The sequence below is a fragment of the Theobroma cacao genome, chromosome 9 (assembly GCF_053813885.1).
Source record: "Theobroma cacao isolate CCN51 chromosome 9, ASM5381388v1, whole genome shotgun sequence".
Taxonomy (NCBI): domain Eukaryota; kingdom Viridiplantae; phylum Streptophyta; class Magnoliopsida; order Malvales; family Malvaceae; genus Theobroma; species Theobroma cacao.
In genome coordinates, this window is record NC_142647.1 from 41,993,810 (window position 1) to 42,009,338 (window position 15,529).

Sequence of the window (15,529 nt, forward strand, 5' to 3'; positions counted from 1 at the left end):
GACTAATAAAATTACTTTTCAAAAAAAAAAATCTTGACAATCAAATATTCATTCAATATTTTTTCAAATATTTTAACATTTACAATGTAACGCACAAGAGATATTACCATACTTATTTCTCAATAAAATAGTAATATAGTAATAATCATACTTTACTACCACATATCTATTCTCAAGAATAGGATTTGAGTTAAAATAAATGAACATACCGTGAATAATCCTATACATTAGCATGACCTCAAAAAGATAAATATTAGAACTTAAAATCTAGAACTAGTAATGGAAAGGAGATAATGCCATCACCTATTCAATGCAATCAGTTGAAGAGTACTTGGTATTCGGCTGCTCGTCATTTTTGAGAGACAAAAGCCGAATCATGCATATCTAGGGACAGAGGGTAGTCCAGTCATTTTGCCCGTAGCAAAAGCTTTTTCCATTTCCTACCTAACTACCAAACTGCACACTTTTCATTTGGAAGTTGAAACTGTTGATCCATGTGTGCACATATTTGTCTTATCAATTTATTCAGCCCACTGGATAGATGGCAACTGCCAACTAGCAACTAGCAGCAAGCACCAGCCCATAAGTACCCCCACCTTCCCACTTAACTAATCACAAAAATCTCTCTCAACTTTGCTCAGTAGCTGTTTTGCTTCCTTTTCTCCAATTCAAATGGCTAAAGTACTTAGCATTGTCATGTTGTGCTTTCTCCTCATGCTTGTTTTACTAGGAGAAATCCAGGTGAGCTACAATTTCGGACCTTTTTTCTTTATAAACATTTTATCAACTTATCGATTTTTTTTTTTAACAAGCTAGTGAATATCAAGAGGGTTAATGGGGATTACTTCATTTCTGTTTAAATAATGGGACAGTAAAATGTAGGCAAGTCAAATGCTACAACAATTGCAAGCAATTTCATGTGTACTAAGAAAGTGAAACACCCATAATATTTTGTGCTGCTGACACTTAATGTGATTAATCAGAAACATATTCAATGTTTCCTGCATTATGCTTTCATTTTAAGCGTATGGGTTTGGTTTTGATTTTCATTACTTGGTTATTTTTCTCCCCTAGGCTTCTAGCCCTGCTTCTCAAAAACAACGGCAAGGCAACCATGCAAACGGAATGGTACTGATGGAACCATACCTGGATTTTTTTACTTCTAATAAATATTTTTCCCCCACAAGCTTTTAACTCTTTTTGAAATGTAAATTGCAGTATGGTGCCACCCAGGGCAGCCTTCGTCCTCAAGGTGAGTTAAAAGAGTTGTCTATTATTTTAATCCTTCTTCCAAAAATCAAATTTGTAGAAGAGCAAATAACAAAATCAGGGTTCAAGGTTTTTGGCTTTTTCTATCCCCAGAATGTTTTAAAAAATGGACTTTTCTTGTATTCTTGGAGTTCCAAGATTCAAACTTGCGCCTTATAACTTAGAATTCTCAAAATCTAATCATTAGGGTGTTGTTATGTCGTGATTCAGGTTTAGAAATGCACTAATTCACGTTCAATGTTGAAATATGCAGAATGTGGTCCGAGATGCACTACCAGATGCTCTGCTACAGCATACAAGAAGCCATGCATGTTCTTCTGTCAGAAGTGTTGTGCCAAGTGCCTGTGTGTGCCTCCTGGCACATATGGAAACAAACAATATTGCCCATGCTACAACAACTGGAAGACCAAGAGAGGAGGGCCCAAATGCCCTTAGATTATTATTCCCATTGTTTCACTGCCCAACTGTCTATGTTAATTTTATCTTGCTCTGTAATCAAAGTGCCTCATGGTTCTTACCTTTCATTAGGCCAATGATGCTCAGAAGAAGAAGAAAAAGGAAAAGGGCCAATGATGATACATGTGGTAGTATTTCCTTTTAAAGGAAGTTTGAGCTTTGGATTTAAATTTTGGTAATTTGGGCTACGGTAGGTAAAAGATGGGCCAAGTCTTCATTTGTGTAACTCAACTAATGGATATGAATTACTAAACAAAAATTCTCTAACAATCTTATACTAAATACTATTTCCAGTGAAATTTGGATTATCTTTATTTACTTTCTTCAAAGTAAGGCCAAAATAGCATATAAAATGGGAAGAGTGAAAATATGGAATAACCACTTTACCGACCCAAAGAGGAATTACTATTCCTACCATATTTGATATTCCCACCTCAATTATCCTAATAGCCTAACGGAAATGGAAAAAGAAAAAGAGAATTTTCAAAAATACCAAAAGAGAAACATATTAAATTTATTACGTAATTAATGTTACTTTTTTTATTTATAGTTAGATAAACAATTAAGAAATAAATAGATTTTTTTTAATTAAGAAATAAATAGATTTGATTGTGAAGTTCTTATAACTTATACCCCATGGAAAGTGGACTCAGTAATAATCTTAATTATCCTGAATATTAACAAAAGCACATACAGTAAAATCTCTATAAATTAATACCATTATAAAAATTTATTAATTAATTGAGATATTATTTAATTAAAATATTGAACTTAATATATATATATATATTGTGTATTGTGATTATATGAATTATGAATTATCATTATTCTATATATTTGTTTAACCAAAACAAATTCATGAATATACTTAGTCTTGTTTAATAGAAGTCATGAATCTATCCATTTTTACAACAAACTAAAATTACATTCGATGTATACTTAATTAGTATACTCATAAACATTAAGTCCAGCAAAAACATCTATTAAAAAAAACATACAGGATCACAAGTGGTAAAACTATATGAACACAATGGCTTGTCATTTCAAATGTATAAAAAATCAACAATGACAGATACAATGCGTAAAGCACCGTGTGAATACAATATAGAAAATTTAAATTACACCCAAAATCAATTGCAACAATAGGTGTAAAAAAAGTTTAACTTACAAGTGAGCCAAGCAACAATATCAAATATGATCAAGAGGTCATTAAAGAATTTATCAGCCAATATCAATTTTCTCTTGCAATACAAGAGCACTACACTGGAGCTTCTTAATGCAAAAGTTAGAGATAAAGTCCAAAAGAACATCAATTTCAAAAAATAACAAGTAACATCAGAGTTATGGTTTACAGAAACCTCCTACTTAAGTTAAGTATATATAATTTTTATGTATAATGAGATTATTAATTTCTAAATTAGTGGGACTGTTGTGTTTTTTTTTAAATGTATTATCTTATAAATTTAATGAATTATTAATTTATCACGTTGGTCTCAAGTCAGGATCGATCAAAAATATTACTTAATCGAAGTTGTTAATTTATCGAGATTTTATTGTAGTTAAAGATAGATACGAAGGCGTAATTATAGATAAGGAAAGTTGATACAAGACAGGGATTTTTAACTTATTCCAAGATCTTACATAACCGTCGACACTGATAATACTTTAGCTAGATACCTACAAGAAAAAGTCTTGATTAGCAATTCAATTTGGAACCCAAACATGGTTCTCTCTCATGAGGAAATGACAAATGGGACTGTTCCTTGCTTAACTTTAAGAACTCGAAAGGCCATTTACTCTGGTTCCAAGCTGATGTATCTTTGTGGCAAACGGCCAATGCCTTCACTTTTGTGGCATCATTGCCTACCGAAGGAACTTTGTACACTGCTGTTTTATCAAGCGAATGACATAGAAACACTGCATATGGATATTTCATCTTGTGGCAAGCCATCTCTTTTTCTCCCATCATTTCTAACCCCTTATTAGCAATACTAAACTCTTGGTCTTCTGTTTCTTTAATTTCCATCTCACTTGACAAAGGTTTAATGTTTTTCCCAAACTTTGAAACACTGAAATCAACAAAGGACTCTAATGAAGCAAAGTACTTGTCTTCTTTTTCAATTGCCGGTCTCTCACAATTAGCAACTGTTCGTTTCATTATCTTAGCTTCCACTGATTCGGTTTTCAGTGAGAAGAGCCTTGGGATTCCTAGAAACTTGTCACTTGAGAAGGGCATGGACTCTGCAATTGGACGAGACAAGAATCTAGCCCCGTTCTTTTCAAAGACATGTGTTAGTTGTCTAATTTTGAAAGTTGACAATTCCGTCATTGATATACAGAATAATTCATCTATAATTAGCTCATCATAAATATTCCAAGTGGTTATAATTCTCAGACAAGCCTCAATCTAATATGTTTGCAATGAAATATAAGAAGGGATAAGATTTAAAAAATGGAGGACAAGAAAAGAATTGAAATTCAAAAGAAAATAACCTGCTGGAGGCAGTAAAAGATCTTTCAAGGCAGTTGGCATTGCAGTGTAAGGGAACACAGAGTTCCAGTAAACCTCCACCGGCAGAGCAGCATGGCTTCCTCCAAATGCGAGCTGAATTTCCATCAATACAAAAATTAGTAAAACAAAAGCGAAAAGCACACAAAAACCAACAGCTTGCTTGCTAGAACTGTTAGTTTGATCTATTTATTTATTCAAGGACTTAACACTTACTTTGAGAAAAATGAGGAGGAGAAAAACATTAAGCTCCATCCAAGCTAATTAACTCGATGCAATTTGTAAAAGGGTTCTTGTGATAAGGAGAGAAAGCGTTGCAAACAAGTAAAAAGATGCAATGGAGGTGACGAAGAGGAAGATCAGAGCAGTTTCTGAAGTATTGAGTTTAGTGGCAGGTAAAATAGAGTAAGAAGAGAATTAGGAAATAAAAGAGAATTAGAGAGAGAATTTAGAGAGAGAAGCTCTCTAGGGAAGAATGTGTTGGCTCGAGGGGAGAGAAGAGCCCCCACTAAATAAATTGTGAGGCTCTATATATAGTGCTAAAAGTGGCGGTTACTTAAGAATAGGTTTTAATACGCCTAATGAATGACATTATTATGAAGAACATTAATGTGAGTAACCGTTACTGTAATTGGGTGTAATAAGACTTGTTCTCAAGTAAAAGGTAATAGAAAAAAGATACATGTGAAAAGGTATAAGAAAAGAAGCTGTACGTGAACAAGTACAAAAGAAGAAGCTGCACGAGAACAGGTACAAGAGAAGAAGCTATACATGAATAGGTACAAGAGAAGAACGTGTATGAGAATAGGTATACGAGAACAAGGTAGAAGGGTGAAACACTTGTATTTCAAGAAAGGTTAAGAGGAAGACCTTTTAACTACCTCCATATCTGAGCCACCAAACCAAACTCTTCGAAACATCCCAAGATAAAAGTAATCCATGAACCCTGCCACTTATTCCGAGTTGCTTTCACTGTCATCCAAGTGAAGTGGTTATTCTATTTGAAGTAGTTGTCCTACTTGTATTAGTTGCTCCATATGGAATATTGCTCTACTTATTCTAGTTGTTATACGTGAAGTAGTGCTTCACTTGTTTTAGTTGTTCTACGTGAAGTAACACTTCATTTGTTTTAGTTGTTCTCTGTACAATATTATGTTGTAACATAATTCTTTAGAGAAGAGGTATAAACCAAAATCAAGTATCTACACAATTAAATCTAACCAGAGAGTGTAATAAAGACTTTATAAAGTCGGACAGATTCAAGATGAAATCAAAGTTTTTGGCTATTAACAAATGCCATGAAATTTCCAAAATGGAATATGCTAATGATTTGGAATGATCGTATGCCTCCAAAACAAGGCTTGCTTAGGGGAGTGAAATAAGTTATAGTAAATCGTTTGTCATTTTTACATGACTTTTATTTTTTATTCAATTATTGGATTTTCTCTTTATAAATTTTAGAAGAATTGTAAAGGTTGAGAAAATTTCTTGTATTAAGAGTTTGTTTGGTCTACCTTTCTTTTTGTTTAAAAGCTCTTATAAAAAATAATAATTTTTAAAATTAAATTAAAACTGTTTGACAAAATAAATTATATATTCTCTAATTTTGGTTAAAATTACTACGAAGGTATTCATGCCATTTTCAATTACCTAATAAATTAAAGCGTAACAAGTCTGTTTCGAGTTTATATATGATTTCAAATGTTAAAATAAAAAATATCCATAAAGAAACAAAACAACTTTCAAATTTGTATATTAGTAATAGTATTAGATATTTTGGTCAAGAAGAGAGAAAACCTTTAAATAGTACTTGAATGCAACTTTGAATTTTGGGTATTCTTTTTTTTTAATCTTTATAAGAATAAAAAAATCTTAGATTTTACTATTTTGTTACTGGATGTTTTATTTGTTTTAGTAGTCTTTGTAGAGAGAGAGAGCTAAAGGGGAGGAAGGTCACGATTTTGTATTAGATAAGGGTGATTTGCAGAGGAAGGGAAAGGAGAGGGAGATTGATTGAGAGAGAGGGATATTTCTTTGAAAACTGGCGTGTATTTTTTTTTTAAAAGAGAAAACTCTTATTTGGACCTTTTTTTTTAAGCTTTGTTTTCTAAAATTTTGTTATAAAAAAAACTATTTTTTTAAGAACTTCTCAAAAATCCTATTTGGCTTGACTTTTATTTTTAAAAAGTAGTGTCATAACGTGTGAGTCCTAGAACCTGTTCGAGATCCTAAATTAATTTTAAGTCCGTCGAAAGAACATTAAACTAGTCTATGATTTTTAGAGTTGGGTTCGAGAGTACTGTTACGCACGAGAAAGAATTAACACCCCGTGACCCTCGTTCTACGAACGGTACCACTTAATTATATATTATCCTATTGGAGCCTTAATTCTTAAATTTATTTCATTATGTTTCCTTAATTATCATTTATTTATTTTATTCTCTATTTTACTAGTTAATTAAAATATTTTATTTGGTTCTACGGGTGTGACATGCATATGATGCGTTGTGAAATGCATTGTATAAAATCCAAATAATGTCGGACGAAAACCTTTTACCAAGGATATTTCTCGAATCTGCCCATCATACTAGTGGGATCCGGGGATATTCTTTCACTTATAAAATTATCTGAGAAACTCGCTTTCGCAAATTTAACTAATAAATCCCATCATCGGGGTAATCATTTGTGTTTTAACAAAAATAATATTTTTGTGAATGTGAACCTATTATGAGTAGAAGCCTTTTATTAAGGATATTCTCCGAGTCCTTCCATCGTACTGGTGGGACCCAAAGATATCTTTTCATCTCGAGAATTTCTTGAAAAAAACTTGCCTTCGTAAGATTCCTTGAAAACTCCCATCATCTGGACTTATACTTGTGTACGTAAAATATCCACATGCCATGACATTTAATGATGCAATAGTGATGTGTGATGTGCCTATGAAATTTAATATTTGTTTCTAAACCTGCCTATATCTTCTTTGTTATTTCTTTAAGATTTACTTTTTACTATTTCTTCTTTATAAGCATGTATATTATGAATTATATTTTTTTATGTTATTTAGGTGTTTATCTACTTTACTATATAGATCTGCTTTTTACTTAAATTCTATATTCTTTAAGCAAGATATCTTGTTTCATTATTATTTACGTGTATATTTTTAAATCCAACTTCTTCTTTCTTTTTTTATTATCTATCCTATTCTTTTTTTTTAAACCATTATAAATTTATCTTTTATTACTAAATATTTACCTTTTATATTTTAAATGTATTCATTTTATGAATTTACCATCATTGAATATTTTATTACTCTTTATTTATTTATTAATTGTCATGAGTAATATTATTTCTTTAATACCATATTTATCTTTTGACACTTTAAGCAAATATTTGTCATTTGTCCTCTTATATTTATTACTATATTTATTTTGTTTATATTTTGACTAATTGAGTATATATAATTTTTTTAATTTATTTAGAGTTAGAAATATCGAAATTTCAAAATTAAGACCCTCCCATTGTATTGGTGGAGTCTTAATTGAAATCTCGAGCTTAAGAAAATTTATTCAGAATTGCAACTCTTCGCATTTCGAATGAACATCCTATCATCGGTATTAAGTTAAATAATCATCCTATTTATATTAGTAATTCTTTATCTTATCCTACTTCCATTCTCTCTCCCTATTTATACCCATCCCTATTTTATATAAAGCTATCTTCTTCAACCAATTTGATACCTTCATATTTTGTTTCATTACATTTTAATTTTAATTCTTCCTAATTCATTTTCATTCTCATTTTTTATTTACATAAACTTACATAACTATGTATTTTATAATTATGTCTAACATTTCACCCTTTCCCACGTTTTATATTCATTCCTAAACATTTTCTATATCTACATATACATTCCTTTTCTATGTATATATTATCAATCTAAATAAATCTATTTCTACCACTAAATATTTACTTTTCCTATATTTAATATCTACCTAAATCTATTTTTTTGTAATTAAATGTTTATTTATTTCCCTATGTTCTTTTTATTCTTGAATCTGTTTTTATAACTAAATAACTTTTTCTAACTAATTTTATTTTTTTCTATGTAATTAAATATATGTTTTTATTATTTTTCTATCTACTCCAATCTATTTTATATTGCTAAATATTTTATTTTTATTCTTATCTATTTTCATATTTTCCTATTTTAGTAATTTTTTCCTAATTTTCTAAAATTCATACTACAACATTAATATATTTGGTTTCTACTATTTTACTGTTATTAACATAAAACTATATTAAGAAAATTTTCTAAAATAAAATCAATCAACACAAATACCCAAAGCACAAACCTAATAAATCAAAGATCTAAAACTTACCCAAAGCTTGAGCCCAGATTGGCCTAAGGAAGATCGAACTAGTAGGAAGCTCGCAAGCCTACTTCAAGAACTCAACCCCTTTCCTCCGAAACGGTATCGTTTCAAGCTTTTTAGTTGCCAAAACGTCCTCACCAAAACGACACTGTTTTATGCTCTAACCTTAAGTATAAAAGCCTTCTTTTCACCTTTTCCCTTCATTTTCCCATCTTTTTTCTCTCTCTAGCCGCCGAAGCTCTACCTTCTCTTTAAAAAAAACCAAAAGCCCCAAAATCTTTCCTTTCTTCCTTCTTTCTAACCGAAACCCCCTAAATTTTGTCAATACTCTCCTTCAAGATGTGTGTGAATGTTAAGAACATGCATCTTGCTATATAAATTATAAAATTGCCTTGGTTAAATTGCCTTTATAAAGATATATGCAATTTGCATTTGTATAAAAATATATTTTGGAATTATAACCCTTTACTGAACCTTGTCTTGGATAAAACGACAGTCTAGCTCTATATGCTTGGTTTGTTCATGAAAAATAGGATTTTTACATATATGTATGACAAACTAACTATTAGAATGGAGCTCCACAGTTTTGGTACTTTTCATTCCAAAATCATTGAACAAAAATAATAGCTAAATAATTTCATAGCAATCATTGGCCATGGCCCTATACTCTGCTTTAGCTAAACTCCTTGCTATAACATTTTTCTTTTTAGATTTCCAGCTAATCAAAGAATGGCCAATGGATACACAAAACCCAAAAACTAACCTTTTTGTATTTGCACAACTAGCCCAATCACTATCTACATATGCCTTTAAACAATGTTCTGAATTTGAACTCAATAAATTGCTTTGTCTAAAAGCATTTTTCAAATACTTTAGTACTCTGAAGGCAGCAGACAAAGGTGTTTAACTGAACTTTCCATAAATTGTGACAAAACATGTGTGGCATATGCTATATCTAGTCTTGTGAAGGTCAAATATAGCAACTTTCCTATTAACTGTCTAAAAGCTTATTTTAGGCCATATAGAGATTTATGAAGCCTACAAATAGGTTTATAGCCAGTAGGCTACTCCTTCTAAAATTGATAGCCTTATGGTAAATCCATGTAGACAACTTCATCAAGACCACCATTTAAGAAAGCATTATTAATATCCAATTGAGACAAAAACCAACACTGCACAACAACTAAAGCAAGGAAGACTCTCACTATAGTTTGCTTAGCTATAGGACTAAATGTTTCCTGGTAATCAAACCATTCTTTTTGGCTATATCCCTTAGCCACTAACCTTACTTTGAATCTATCAATACTACCATCAACACACATATTTACCTTGTAAACCCATTTACATCCAATTGAGTGAGCACTAGGAGGTAAGTTAACTATGCTTCAAATGCTATTGCTTTCTAAAGCATCTAACTCAGCTTTCATAGTTTCTCTCCAATGATGATGATGTGCAGCTTGATGATAATGTTGAGGTTCCTGTTTATGAGAAAGAGAAACAGTAAAGGATTTGTGCTATGCTGACAATTGACTAAATGATAGAAAATTAGTAATAGGATGAGCAGTGATAGGTTTAGTTGTTGAAGGTAAGTCACAGTTATAGGCATTAAGGTATTTAGGAATATGTCAAACTTTTTTACTTTTCCTAAGAACAGGAGAATTAGATTCAGAAACAAAGGAAGTAGAATTATTTCAAGGCTTTGTTTTGTTAAACTAGAATTGGGACTAGGAATAGAAGCAGTAGTTTCAATATATGAAGAATGTGCAATATTTTCATTAGAACATGATGGTATATTGGATGAACAATATTCATTATGAAACAAACTCACAGGTATATGATCAAGATAGGAAGAATTTTAGAAGAAAATATGATTTGGACTAGGATTAGCATTATGCACAGAAGGTGCTTATGAAAATTCATTGCAATGTGCAACATGTTGTTTTAAACGAAAAGGGAAAATTTTCTCATAGAAAATTACATTTCTAGATATGATGACTTTGTGTGCATCAAAATCATATAACTTATATCCTTTAACGCCATTGGTATAACTTATAAACACATATTTCCTAGCTCTAAGTTCTAACTTTTTTCTATGATGAGACAAGGTAGAAGTATAACAAAGACTATCAAAAACTTTTAAGTGAGAATAAGAAAGAGGCTTTTGATACAAAATTTCAAATGGAGTCTTGTCATTTAAAATTGGTGTAGGAATTCTACTTATGATATGAGATACTATTGAAATTGCATCACCCCATAAAGAAGTAGGTAGTGTAAATTGAAATAATAAAGCTTTTGCAATTAGTAACCAGTGCTGGTGCTTTCTTTCAACTACACCATTTTGTTGAAAGGCCCAAATACAAGACATTTGATGCACTATGCCTTTAAAAAGATAAAAATCATTTAACTTGAACTTTATATCATGATTAGATCTAATTTGTTTGATAGATACATTGAATTGATTTAAAATCAAATTGAAAAATGAAGGTAGAATAGTTGAAATATCAAAGTTGTCTTACAGGAAAAATGCAGGTGAATTTGCTGAAATCATCAATTATTGTGAGGAAATAATGATGTACTTTTGAAGTTGAAATTGAATAAGGACCTTAGAGAGTAACATGCTCTAATCTAAATGCAAAAGTAGTTCTTTGTATGTGATTTGGAAAAGGCAATTTTTTTTGTTTAGTAATAGACAGATCTCACAATGTAAATTTGCATTACAAGAAACATCATCACATGTCTTTTGAATATCCTTTATTTTTTGAAAAGAAACATGGCCTAACTTGTAATGCCATAGATCAAAATCATAAAAAATAGTAGTACAAACCCTTGAATGTTTAGGAAAGTTTACAAAATCATTCAAACTGAAACTTCTAAGATATGGTGCATCTTGATAGCTTTCGATGAGATATAAGCCCTTAATGACTTTAGCAAGCCCAACCACTATCCATAAAGGAAGAGCTTGAATGACATAATAACTATCAGTAAATGCAAGTCAATATTGTTTTGATTTTGTGAGTTGACTCACTGAAATGAGGTTAAAACTGAATGAAGGTTCATAAAGGACGTTGGTGAGAGTAAAGGATTCAGATCTCTTAACAGTACCTACATGAGTTACATATGCCTTGGCATTATTAAGGAGATGAACAAACATGTTATTAACAATTTTGTAGGAATAAAAACATTTCAAAGAACATGGAATATGATTATACTCCCCTTGTATCAACAATCTAAGTTTTGTAATCTAATAGAACATAATTGAATTTGAAAGACTTATGTGGACAAACATTGTCAGCTTTAAGAGAGTTTAGAATTATACCTGCTACAATGGAGTTAACAAGAGTAGGCTTAGTCCGCTGATCAATTGGTGATTTGGTTAAGTCATCACTGTTATCAATATCATCACCAATTAAAGCCTATAACTTTTAAGCTTGATTCTTTATATGAGTCATTTGAGATATAAAGTTAACAGTTTCTTCCTTTTTTTCAAGTTGATGAGAACTCACAACATATAATACGATAACATTATATGTTGTGAACTTAAAGTAACTAGATGTTTCTTTTGTAAACTTAAAATTCTCAAGAAAACTTATAATACGATAACATTCCTCCTTAACATGACCTTTATTACCACAATGACTATAGATCAAATCATTCTTGTTCTTTCCTTTAGTGTCATTAACCACCATCATAACACTTGATTTAGACAAAGGTTGTGTTACAAACAATTTCCTATTCGATTCAACTTTTAATACTAGACTATAAGATTTGTCTAGTGTTGGAAGTGGTTCCATAGTGGTGATTTGTGACCAAAGTGCAAAATAAGATTAATTTAGACCATTCAAGAACCTAAACACATAATCCTTTTGATTCCTTTTAACATATTTATGAAAACATTTCTTGTGATAGCTTCGACACTCAAAATGAGGTAATGGACGATAGCTTTTTAGCTTTTCCCAAATAGTATTGAGTTCAGTGAAGTAAGAATCAACTGACTTTGTATCTTGATTTAGGTTACTCAAAGTATAATGCAAATTACAAATCGTTGTGCCATCAAGTTGTGAAAACCTTTGTTTAAAAATCTCTTAAATCTCTTATGCAGAGTTCATGAAGAAAACATTTGAAGCAATCAGTGAAGTCATGGATTCAAGTAGCCAAGCCACGATCAGATTGTTGCAGCGATTCAGAGTTGGATAAACGCCATCAGAAGATTTAGGTTCTAGAATTGAACCATTAATAAAACCAGCTTTGTTTCAGATAGTGAACACCAACAAGAAAGATATGTTCTAACGAATGTAGTATGTTAATCGAAACTTTTGCTGAAATCACTATCGATCCATGATTATCGGTGTGATGAAGATAGTACGAAGATTCTTCAAGATTTGCAGCCTTTGAACTCTCCAAAGTTGAAGGTCTTGAAGAATCAACCATTCTTTTAAGCGGGAAAAGAATCAATTGAAAGAAAGAAAGAACAAGAAAAGAAACAATGCAAAAATCAGAAAAGAAAATCAAGATTTACAAAGAAGATTTACAAAGAAACCCTAACCCCTCAACTCTTAATACCATGTAAATTCTAGAAGAAATTTAAATGTCGAGAAAATTTCTTATATTAAGAATGGCCAAAGACCAGTTTAATACAGCTTATCAACTAACCAAAAATGAATTTAGTTATATGGTGGCACAAACTATAATTAACTGTAACTACAAAGACATAAAAATAAAAACCACTCTTCAAGTTAGTTAAAATTTGTTGAATAAAAGAAACACGTGATATCACGTGCTTGTGTAAAAACACTCTTGGCCCATTCTTCATCAATATTAGAAGATCAAGCAACTCTTTCTTTTATGTTCTTCAACTTCTGGGTTTTTTTGGGCATATGTTCTTGCTGAAGCCTAGATTCTTTCACACTTTCTTTTGCATTTTCCATTTCATTTTGTCGATACTCTCTCTTTTAGATCTCTCTCTTCTTTTTGCTTAGAATAAATTACTTTTTTGGATATTTAATTTTTAAAAATTGTTTTGATCAATCAATTTTAAAAAATAACATATTGATCATCAATTTTTATGACTACTGTTATTGTCTTGAGACATAATGCTTAAAAAAAACCTGAATTATTTTTTTAAAAAATTCAAATAAGTTCTTATTTTTTTATTCAAAGTCAAATAAACTTTTATGATTAATGGTTGACTAACAGTCATTAGTTAGAATACCACTTATCTTTTTTTTTTTTTTGTATTTTTGCTTTTTGCTTATGGCACTAATGTGGAGGGTCATGACTATGTCATCAAACTGCATCAGCACCACATAACATAGAATGACGAGTATAATTTTGATTAATAATAGTTAGTTAATCGTTAATCATAAGAGTTCATTTAGTCCAAAATAAAAGTATAAGAGTTTAATTAATGCAATACAAGAAATAAGAGCTTATTTGAATTTTCTTAAATAGTTCATGAACTTTTTTAGATATTATACTTTATTTTGATCACTCAACTTTAAAAGATAATGGATCTCTAACGTGACATTTCACATCACTATTTATGTCAACTGCTCTTACCATGTGGACATATCCATATGACAAGAATTTTTTTTTAAATTTTAATATATTTTTTTAAAAATCCATTTTTAATTTTTTTTATTACCACATAGATATGACAACAAGATAGAGTAGCTGATGTAGAATATCATGTGGTAAGTTCATTATTTTTTAATGGTTGAATGATGAAAATAATAATTGTAACGACTCGGGTCCAAGTATAATTAACCCAACAACCTTTCGAACCTAAATGACGTAATCCTTAAAAGCTTAAGTTCAAATTATTAATAGTGATTGATTTAGACCTTATATATGTCTTAACAATCATATTTATATCCAATAGGAGATAGGGTATCAAAGCCTCACTCATTTAAATCATTGATGTTCTAATTGAGCTTATACATCTTAATCATAATCAAGACCCACTCCATAGGATCAAGCCATATCAGGTTGACACGTACTCTAATATCAATCGCAATAACTTTGGCCCAAACACTACTAGCCTAGCTACTTTTTAAGTCTCAACAATGTGACTGTCAAAATTTTAAGGTGAAGTCGTTAGTAGTGATTGATTTAGACGCCTATATATATATATATCCTGACAATCAGTGTAACTTTGCAATTGTACAGTTTATTGACCTTCACCAAGTGCTCTATGTCACAAAAGTCTTATGTCAATTAAGCTAAAAACTTGTTATGACATTGCCGGTGATAGAAAAATAAAATCCGTTTTTTAAAAAAAGTAATCACATTTATATTCGATGTGCAATGGAGTATATGGAATAAAACCTGTAAATATTAATGATAAAAATATTATTCTTCAAAAAGTAAATGAGTGAAATAAATACATTTGAAAAATTAAATGATAAAAAAATAATTTACTTTGGCGCTTATTGTTAGTATCAGATTGGAGGTACAGTATTTTTAGCATAGCCGATCTTTATCCGGTTGTTCACTACACGCCGTTCAAAACCTGCTAACTGAAAAAAAGAAAAAAAGAAAAAAGAGAATCTTATTAATGAGCTCTTTGTCCAAAGGAAAAAACAAAAAGGACCGACGACTAATGCTTGCAACTTTGTTTTCTTAGAAAATTAACTACACCATTAGACAGTTAAAAGATGTAAGACTTTCAGATTTTATTACTACATTTTGAATGGTCATCAACATTTCTTTGATTCTTGCCCGATCATCACTAATCTAACATTTTTGAGCTGCCATCCTATCTGTTTTCCAAGTTGTGATTATCTCTTATTACTCAAGTACTCTGACATTTGGATTTCAATAATTAGTTTCACCTGGATCCTTTCTTTCAAATATTTCAACATTTCCTTGGTGGAGGGATGTAAAAACTCTGAGAAAAGTTGAAACAACAAATGCAGCAAACATG

At 30.7% G+C, this 15,529-nt stretch overlaps 1 protein-coding gene and 1 pseudogene across 1 annotated transcript; one reads left to right on the forward strand and one right to left on the reverse strand.

Moving 5' to 3' along the window:
- The first annotated feature begins 553 nt into the window (after nucleotides 1-553).
- LOC18589918 (protein GAST1-like) lies at nucleotides 554-1,995 on the forward strand. Its single transcript, XM_007015111.3, has 4 exons — nucleotides 554-741; nucleotides 1,075-1,128; nucleotides 1,219-1,252; nucleotides 1,523-1,995. The coding sequence occupies exons 1-4, from the start codon at nucleotides 673-675 to the stop codon at nucleotides 1,702-1,704; spliced, it is 339 nt and encodes a 112-aa protein (XP_007015173.3). The 5' UTR covers nucleotides 554-672; the 3' UTR covers nucleotides 1,705-1,995.
- A 1,434-nt stretch (nucleotides 1,996-3,429) lies between these two features.
- On the reverse strand, nucleotides 3,430-4,342 carry LOC148760987 (BURP domain protein RD22 pseudogene; annotated as a pseudogene).
- Between the last annotated feature and the right edge of the window lie 11,187 nt (nucleotides 4,343-15,529).

Coding starts and splice junctions, on each gene's coding strand:
- LOC18589918 (XM_007015111.3), top strand. CDS start 673: ATGGCTAAAGTACTTAGCATTGTCATGTTGTGCTTTCTCCTCATGCTT. Junction 1,129..1,218: donor GCAACCATGCAAACGGAATG/GTACTGATGGAA, acceptor TGTAAATTGCAG/TATGGTGCCACCCAGGGCAG. Junction 1,253..1,522: donor GGGCAGCCTTCGTCCTCAAG/GTGAGTTAAAAG, acceptor TGAAATATGCAG/AATGTGGTCCGAGATGCACT.